Source organism: Lactuca saligna, chromosome 9 (assembly GCF_052625555.1).
Source record: "Lactuca saligna cultivar CGN05327 chromosome 9, ASM5262555v1, whole genome shotgun sequence".
Lineage (NCBI taxonomy): Eukaryota > Viridiplantae > Streptophyta > Magnoliopsida > Asterales > Asteraceae > Lactuca > Lactuca saligna.
This window is the reverse complement of record NC_136425.1, coordinates 25383842-25393984: the sequence shown is the minus strand read 5'-3', so window position 1 is coordinate 25393984 and position 10143 is coordinate 25383842. Positions and strand designations below refer to the sequence as shown.

The following is a 10143-nucleotide window of genomic DNA, read 5'->3' as shown; positions in this document are numbered from 1 at the left end:
TTACACATAGATATGAAGTATTTAATATAAATTACTTGTTATATGTGCATATTATCTATGTTCTTGATAGCTATGTTGGATGAACCGAATATATATGTTTTATTTGATGTAAACTATATATCTATTTTATACCTATAAAAATATTGGGTAAAGATGGGTAGATGAATGATGAGAGATGAAAGATGATATAGATGAACATTGGCAGTTGCGCCACAACCTGTAGATGTTTTTGAACTACGATGTACTCTAAACATCCTAGCAGTTGTGCTTAATAGAGCACATCATAATCCTTGAAGCTACGCCTAAATGATAATATTGGCAATTGTGCCTAATTGATAACATTGGCAGTTGTTCCATTGGCAGCGATGGACTTCGTGCGTATTCCTTAGGAATTAATAAATGAAGAATACATGAGTCTTAAAGTAGATCCTTAAGAATAAAGAAGATAATGGGGATGAGTAATTTTGTTAATTGTTTGATGATGAAACATAATTACTTTATTATTGTGGATTGAAAACCCTATGTACTCACCAGGTTTCCCAACCTTACCCACTCAGTTTATTTGTATGACAGGTATATAGATACGAAGCTACATTACAATGAGAGAATAAAAGAGATGTAAATTACTAGTGTAAATGAAAGTAAGGTATGTTTATGCTTATGTTTCTGTATTGACATCCCAAAGTTTTAATATAAACAAAATACATTTTTCAATACTACTTTTCAAAAGGGATATTCTGAGTTTTAAATAAGCATAAATAAAATTTTTAAAATGACTGTGAATTTGAGGATGTCACACCTTCAAAAGAACAAAGATACCCTCCTAAGTCGATATCTTCAAATACTACTTTTCAAAAGGTTAACCCTGAACAACACCGGAACACCAAACAAACAGTAGCATGTCTACTCTGACTCGCAATCGATTAGATCGTGGACAACTGAATCCATAGCAGGCCTTTTATTGCGATCTTCCTCCACGCAACTTACACCAATCTCAACAAGCTTTGCAGCTTGCTTTATATTGAACAATCCTCTCAACCTCGAATCAATTATCTCTTCAATCCATGACTCCATTTCTTCTCCTTGAAGCTTCGTTTTCGTTACCCTTACAAACCTCATAAGCTCTGTTTCTTCCTCTTCCCCTTCCTGCACAACAATATTAGAAAGTCGAATTCCCTTTGCCATTTCTAAAACCACAACCCCATAGCTGTACACATCAACTTTTGCTGTGATAGGAAGGTTGCTAGCCCATTCTGGAGCCATATATCCTTTTGTTCCTCTAATCCTAGTAAACTCCGAGTTTAGACCACCTCTTTGAGTCAACTTCGCCAGACCAAAATCTGCAATCTTTGCTTCGAACGACTCGTCTAAAAGAATGTTTTCTGGCTTAACATCACAATGAATCACCCATTCTAGGCACTCATGGTGTAAATAAGCCAAACCTTTTGCTATGCCTACGGCAACTTTGAACCTTTCTTTCCATTGAAGAAAACTCGAGGAAAACAATCTTTGGTCAAGAGAAAGATTTTCCACGTACTCATAAACTATAAGTCTGTGTTGTTTCTGTGAACATAAACCCCACATTCGCACCAAGTTCATGTGGTTGATTTTACTGATTGTGCTCACTTCTGCCCAAAACTCTCCACCTTCGCTCACATCTCCTAGTCTTTTCACAGCCACCACCCGTTCATCTTCCAAAACCCCTTTATACACAGTCCCTGAGCCTCCTCTCCCTATCTCCACCTTAAAGTTTTGTGTCGCCTTCACCAGTTCTTGATAAGTAAACCCTCTAAACTGACTTGATACCATACGATACCCCTCTTCTAAGCTGGTTAGGAGGGCATTTTTTCTGTAAAAAAGCCACCACCCTAACAAGATAACAAAAGCTTCAGCCACACCAATAGCTATAGCGAAGGAGTAAAGATAAATCCATTTCACCTTTGTTTCAGATGTCTCATACATAGATGGAGAAACACATGTGGCGTTAGAAGTAGTAAGAACTGAGACAGATTCTCTTGTTTCCATGGCAATCGGTACTTTCAAGTAGATGCTTCCTGGTAAATTAGGAGACCGTAAGCCGTTGAAAAGAGCATTTTTAATAAAGCAAAATCCTTCACCAGTTAACCTGTAATTAAATGCTATACATCTACAATTTCGTAAACACATATCCTTACAAGAATCGAACGAAGTTGGTGATAATGCATCTATTAAATTTAAATCAAAGCCATAATAATCTGTATTCGGCATTTCCAAAAATCCAAACTTTGTTGAGTTTGAACATGTTGTATTGAAAGTAGGCGTACAACCCTGACTTACATCAGTAGGGTTAGTCTGCTGGTGGTTGGGTGGACATGAACATTCCGATTGTAGTACTCCGTTATCACAGATTCCATTCCTCCCACAGATTCCGTGAACACTACATGGTTGTGCAATAGCTTGCCATGAAATCGACCATAATCCAGTTGAATCGTTCAAGCTATAAATCCTGAGATTACCATCATAGTCCATGGTTAACCTTCTTCTGATCCCAAAACCCATATCTGAAGCATTAAACTGCCACCGATCGGTTGACCTAAATACACCAAAATCATCAAAGAATGCGATTCTGCTGGTGTTGTATGAAGTTCTTCCGTAAGACCAGACATCAAATCCAGGATCGGGACTAGGCCAGTACGAAACTGTTGTTTCTGGGCTGTCGTAAGTCAGTATTAACACGTTAATACTGTTATAGCTCAAAACAAAATACCCAGGTTCAAAACTTCCTCTTCTTAAAGCAGATATCAAGCTTTTTCTCTTTGTTAGCGTTTGAGAAGGCAATAGAGTATCAGTTGGATAATCAAAACTTTGCCAAAGAATCTGACCTTTTTGGTTCTTCAATACCAGATTACCTGTATTCAGCAGCACTGCTCTATTTACGTCTGTGGAGGTTGTGTTTGTTTCCCACACGACCATGCCATCCACATCTGTCAAAACCATGGCTCCGTTTCTCCTAAATGTCATCTTTGATCCACGGCCATTCACAGGTGTGTTGCGGTTGGCTGTCCAGACCGCTGTGCGCTCTTTGGAGTTCGTGAACCAAATTGCGAACCAATAAGCATTGCTTTGGAAACCATAGAAGCCACAGGTATAAGTGTTGTCTGGGGACCTTATGACGTCTGAACTATCATCAACAGATAGAGAGGAACCCCTCTGAAGATGGTCTTTAATGGTGTTCTTTGAAGCTGAAGATTCAATCAAGGAACAGAAGAGGAGGAATAGAAGGAATATTTTTCTCATCATTTGCTGTTTACGATTTATGAAGCCAGGATGAGGATGTGAACCTTATATAAACGGGTTTATCAAGCTGTAGAAGATTTCAGTTTTGAGATTCTATATTCCACAAGTTGACCATGCGTGGACTACCTTAGTCGATTTAAACTGCATAATTTAGTAATGGTTGGAATTTTTTTTTTTTTTTTGTACGTATTGTAATTTAGTTGGTTGTTTTCTTGAAACAGCTATTGGATTAAAAGCAGCCCTCTAGTGCAGGGAAAGCAGTGGGTAGCGCATGGTTGTTACTTGTTAGCTTCCTTACTCTGTTAGTCATTAATTTATTATTTTATATATATGGTTGGATAAGATTTATATTTGTTGGACAAAAACTTTTGACACATTTTCTCCAAGTTGACAGACTTGGATCAAAATGGTTTTTGCAATCCGCTAAGTTCTAATATATGAAACAGGAAAGCCAAGACTAGCTCACGGAATTACTAATAATTAATAAACTATAAATTAAATACATATAATATGTGGTTTTGTTTTAGGTTAAAATTTAATAAAAAAAATATTAGTTAGATTCATTTTTAGAGTTTTTGAACCAAACTTATTAGATAAAAATATTTAATATTTATATTAAAGCAATTTGGTTTTTTAATACAGTAATTTTTAACATAAATCATCTATGTGATCTTTGTTTAATCACAACATAATGCGACTTCTTGATTAAAACATATTGTATAGTAGCTTTATGAATTGATTATGTTCGGTGTACCAACCCCCATGGAGGCTTATATCGCTTTTTTCATATTGGCTCTTTAAAACCAAATACAACAATAAGTTGTTACATATACCGACAACATTAAATTCTGCAAAACATTACAAATAAAGTAAATTGTTATAACCATAAACATCAAATTTAGACATTGTAATTTGGTCGATTTCAAAGTATTTTTTCCTTATAAAAATGAAAATATGATTTTTCAGGCTACACCTATATATATATATATATATATATATATCTTCCGATCAAATAAATTATTACAAAAAAAAACATGTTATGAACAAAAATATAATATTAGTTACATAATTTGCTAAAGGTCAACACTAATAAATAATAATGAACTTTCACAAATCTTGCATTTTGATCACTACATCCAACTAACAAACGAAATTCGGTTTATAGGATTGATTCAAGAAGTTCATACATAACTTCTTGTAGCTGAATTTTGGGAAATATTAAGACCTACTGAGATATGAGAGAATGGTCTGTGAGGCTACGATTAGTTTCTATATGGCAATGCAAATTCAAAATCGTTAGCACATATCTTTCCTACCTGCTTCAATTATCAAATTTAGATCAAACTTGTTAAAATCAAATTATTAAAAAAAAACAGATTTGTAACCTAAGAATCAAACAACATATTTTTCATTGAAATAAATATCATAAATCTACAATTTACACTTTATATATTATTCTTAAATTGTATATTACCTTTTCATCTTTAATGGTCACTAACACATATTTCTGCATTATTGTTGTGACACACATCTATATCTAAAACAAGAGAAATAACTATATATAAGAATGTTGATAGAGTGATACTTTATTGAAAATGCAGCAAAATTCTTCATTAAGCCATTAGGATTCTTCTTTAGACTACTAGATGTCTATATAGTGCCAACCGAAGTAACATCCATGAGAACGAACCACTTAAAACAACAATTTTGATTAATATAAGTGAAAAAATCTTTTAGAATGCTTACCAGTTGTGAGTGTTTCCACTTGGATGTGAGCATTAACATTCTTGTAGAGAAATAAAACTTCAAATGAACCCTACATAGCCAAATCTACAAACATGACAACACAAAAAGAAATTTAACTTGGCATATAACCAAATTTTCAACAAATTTCAACATTTTAAGGTTTTGTTGAACAATTTTTTCAATTTAACAGAAATTTATTTTATTACAACGTTATATGAGTAATCAAGGATCCAAATCAAGCGAAAGAAGTAACCATTCATTTAAATCCAGTAAAAATTACAATATTATGAAATTGCATATAATTTACATGTTTGCTTGTTGTCTTGGAGGTACCCGACCACTTGGATATGTACTATTATTTTATTAATTAGTGCATAAATTACATTATATAATATGCAATTTAACGATTGTTCAAATTCATTTATACTTGAGTTAACAATAGAAAATGGACAAATTTATAATCATAAAAGTATGCTTAATTCAACAAATTTGTCATCAAAATTAATAGAAAACTGAGTTTCTTGAAGAAACAAAACAAATACATAAAAATAAATAAAAAACAAAGAACATTTGAAGATCATGTCAGAAAGGTATGACCAATAAGATCTTTTTGGCACTTTTCAATATAGACATGGTTAATTTTTTCTCATCTTTAGGATGATAATTGTAAGCGAGTAAATAAAACAAATTTATAATCATAAAAATATACTTAATTCTAAAATTTTGTTATTAAAGTTAATGAAAGTACTTTTGTCGAAATAATCAATTATTATGTATGTAGAATATTACCACTAAGGGATTTTGAGTTTTGAATCATCCTCAAGCTTCAATAAAAACATCAACTAATGCTCATGACTTTCAAGTAAAAATCTCTGCAATTTAAACTTAATTATAGTAAATCTAATCAACAACGTTATAGAAAAATTTGGGGAGTGCATATGTTATGGCTTAAAATTTGGGGAGGATTTGAATATTATTTTAGGGATAAAAAAATTGGTGAAGGTTTGAGCGAAAAACATTGATGGACAATGTGTTTGACCAAACATTGGTCAAGATGATGTAAACAATTTGATCTAAGGGTGGAAATGGTATAATCGGAACACAATCAAAAATATTTATTGCTTTAGATGATGACATAAAGTTTCTGTTTTAGACATATAATTCAATCTTCCATTTTGTAAATGTAAATGTCTTACAATTAGGTTGTGGTGACTTAGTAAGACATGTGGAAGATATGGTGGATAACCTATTAACCCATGTTCATATCCTGACATTACTCAGCCTCTGTGGCCATGGAGGTTCGCCTGCAGTGACTCCACAATTAGGTTGTGGTGACTTAGTAAGTCACCACAATTAGGTTGTGGTGACTTAGTAAGACATGTAGAAGATATGGTGGATAACCTATTGACCCATGTTCATATCCTGACATTACTCAGTCTCTATGGCCATGGAGGTTCGCCTGCAGTGACTCCAGTAGATGATGCATAGCCTCATGTTTGCATCGGGGATTAGTCGGTGTGCGAAAGTTGTTTCGGAAACCCTCGTTAGGGAAGTTCCATTTCCAAAAAAATGTAAACATCTTAGTTTTCACCTCTCTCAAGCATCATTGTAATGAGTTTTATTATTTAAATCTGTAAAATTATGGATATCATTAATATCTAAAAAATAATAATATTTCAATGGTAGATGTTTACTAATAAATTTATCAATAAATTCACAAGGAACTATAAATAATTGTTTTAGAATGGTTAGAAGATTTATAAAAGTTTATAATTTCATAAAAAGTTATAGTTTGTTAATATTTATATTGAAGTTGTAATGAATAACATTGTAACAATGTTGACAAATTCACATTCAAACGGAATAATAGAGTAAAAAATGATTAAAATTATAAATTCATGAGTATAAACCCAAAAGGAAAATAGATGAATAATTTAACATTTCATAAAACCCAAAATGTATTTAAATGATCAAAATTCTAACCCAAAAAACGAATACTATGAAACAAAGTAATCAAAAACCAAACCCAAAAACCAAATAGTATGTAAACATAATATGAAATCAACAGTATTCAAATTACCTAACTACTCATATAAAATCATGAAAATCATATATTATTTTTCTTTCTTTGGAATTAACAGTTTTGGCTTGCCTTCTCCATAAGTACGATCTGTCATTGATGTTATTGATTTTTGGTTGAGGACATTGTTTCCAGATTATCAACATTATAAACATCTTCCAAGTTGTGCTTTAATTCTTCATGTGTAAACACTTTTTTAAAGGATGTCCACTTAGTTGGTGGACTTGTTGCAATACTTTTATCAAGATTCGAAATGAGTATGATGTTATCACTAGTAAACGAAACTGCATCCTAAATATAGATAATAAATTCATATGTCAATCTGAAAGTTAATAATATTATAAAGTATTAAAAATATTAGATTTAGTTATATTTTATTTAAAACCTTTAAATTTAATGTGTCTTGACATCCGAATTTCACCGATAAAACATTAAACAAATCAGATTACAAAACCTATATTTGTAGTATATAGAAATATATTAGTTGATCAACTAAAATATAAAAAACGAATATAATAAGTGTAGTGTTTGTAATATGTTTCGTAAAAGAATGTTATCTGTTCGATGCTAATTTTCTTTTTCCAATTCAACTGTGATTTTCTTATCAACATTGAAGTTTGAGATTGCATAACCATCAACATTGTTCTTCAAATTATAATGAGAAATTTGAATTTTGAAAGTCAACAAGTAATTTCAAAGCAAACGGATAAATCTTCATATTACCCTCCTAAAAATGAAAAAATTAACGGTTATAAAAATAGACAAACAAAATGTAAAAATTAGTTTTATGTAAATGAAGTTAATATCGATAACCTCATTAAACTTTATAAGCAACACTTGTGTGCTTTGTTCTAGAAGTTTCTTTGTGTCATGATCAAATAACATAAGTGACACCACATCGGTAAAGTCTTGTACTATAATGGTGATTTTGAAACTAAACCATTGATTTAAACAAATTCAATAATATAAAATTAGAAAATTTAATCGAAGGTAATAATATATATAAGACTTATTGAAAACCTTGAAACAACAGATACGTGTTTGTTCATGCAAGTTGAAGTGTAACAATACAAAATTTCTTTATCCTGCTTTTGGTCCGTTCCACTAGCTTTGTCATCATGCATTAAAACGACTTTTATGGCTTTCTCTTGACAAACATAGGTCAATGCATTAACAAATCAATATAAAGGGTATAATTTTGTTTCTGAAATTAAATGAATGAAACTAATATGCTTAAAGTAGATTGATTAATTTTTTTCATGACCTCTCAACAAGAACATAGTAATAACAAATAATAAGAACATAGTAAATGCAATAAATTGAAGAAGAATAAGGAAAACAGAGTAAAGTAGGAGCTTGGAAAAAACAATTGGAGAAGAAGATTGCTCAAGAAGAACATTGTAAATCATAGGACTCAATCTAAAATTGTAAGAATAATCACTTCAGTGTAATCGTATATATAAGGTGTTTTGAATAAGGAAATCATTATCTTCTAAAATGTTGGGATCCTAAGATATCAACTTGGAGATTTTCGCTATTCATCTGGAAAAAAAGAAAAAGAAAAATATCAACTATATTAATTCAAAACTTCAAATTAATTGACTTTCTTATTTAATCAGTTTTAAAATTCAAACAATTATCTCAAATTGATTCATTTTATGTGGGATATATTGGGAGATAAATTATTAATAATATTAAATTTAATTTTGACTCTTAAATATTTTGTTGATTTAATGGGATTAGATTAGATTTTATAGGTTAATAACTTAATTATTGATATACTTGTTTGATGAGATTTTAAAAAATAATAATAAAAAAAAATAAAATATCAACGGGTTTGAATTTGAAAATCAAAACCCATAAATAATGGAGTTAAATTAGGAACAATATTAATTAGAGAAACTGATATCATGTATATAAATAGAATGATATGTTTCAATTGATAAAATAATTACTGAATTTAAAGATTCTATAATTATTACAGATTCTATAATTAAATGTAATTATGTTTGAATTTTATTTGGAAAAAATGGTGTCAGCAATTTGATTTAAAGGTGGAAAATAGAATATTAAAACACAATCAAGAGTCCCGATTGCTTCATTGGTGAATTAAGGGTTTTCTTTTAGTAATATTTAGAGACTTTTAGTTTTAATATGGTACCATATTTTTTTCCTGTTTATACCTCTTTAAACTTGTATTTGACCGGTTAAATGAGGGTATGATGAGATTTTCTCTGGGTTTGCCGGTTAAAAAAAATTTCAGGTGTATATTACATGGACTATTCTTAAGTTCTTGTCCACCTAAATCCATATATATATATAATTTAATAAATTAATATTTTTCCTTTTTTTGTTATTATTCAAAATCATTTTCACTGATGACCATTAAATCTAAGAACGAAAAAACGAAACATATCCAAAATCCAATAAAAAAAGTACCTTCCGCAATCAAGAATAAGTCTTCATTTTTAATAAAAGAAACACACACATGAAAACTTTTTCTCCCTCTTAAACACACTAGTTGTCATTATGACATGGCTAAGCAATCTGACTCACATTGAGCCTAGTACCCAAGTGGTTTGGCCGATAGTGGGCCAAGAAATATTGAATGGTGATGTGAGCGGGGGCTTTCGAGAAATACACATTTTTTTTAAGATTTGACGAGCATCTGGACTAACTACCGAGTTACAACTCTACTGTACCGTAATTGGTGTATTGGTCTTCACAACATTAATGTGTTTTGGTTTAATTATCATAAAGTTGTTTCAAAACTAGTTTGTAGGGTCAGCCTTACTGTTATAAAAAATAAGCCCTTGCTTAAGGCCCATAATTCTAAGGGGCCCCCTTAACACAAAATTAAATTGGTGGATTGTTTTTTTAGATTCTTCATTCACACACATCAGCAGAAACCATTAGTACATTCTGCACAAACTGCGACTCGACAACTGTTCTTCACTTCTTATGTCTCCGTCCTCTGAATCTAACTAACGATTAGTGATTTCATTCTTGATTCTACTCAGAATCGTAGAAACCATTACTCC

At 31.2% G+C, this 10143-nt stretch overlaps 1 protein-coding gene across 1 annotated transcript; it reads right to left on the bottom strand.

Moving 5' to 3' along the window:
• Positions 1–600: 600 nt before the first annotated feature.
• Positions 601–3378, bottom strand: LOC145017827 (putative receptor protein kinase ZmPK1). The gene has a single exon (XM_078975784.1). It carries the CDS (start codon positions 3277–3279, stop codon positions 904–906), a length of 2376 nt encoding a protein of 791 aa, XP_078831910.1. The 5' UTR covers positions 3280–3378; the 3' UTR covers positions 601–903.
• Positions 3379–10143: the final 6765 nt, after the last annotated feature.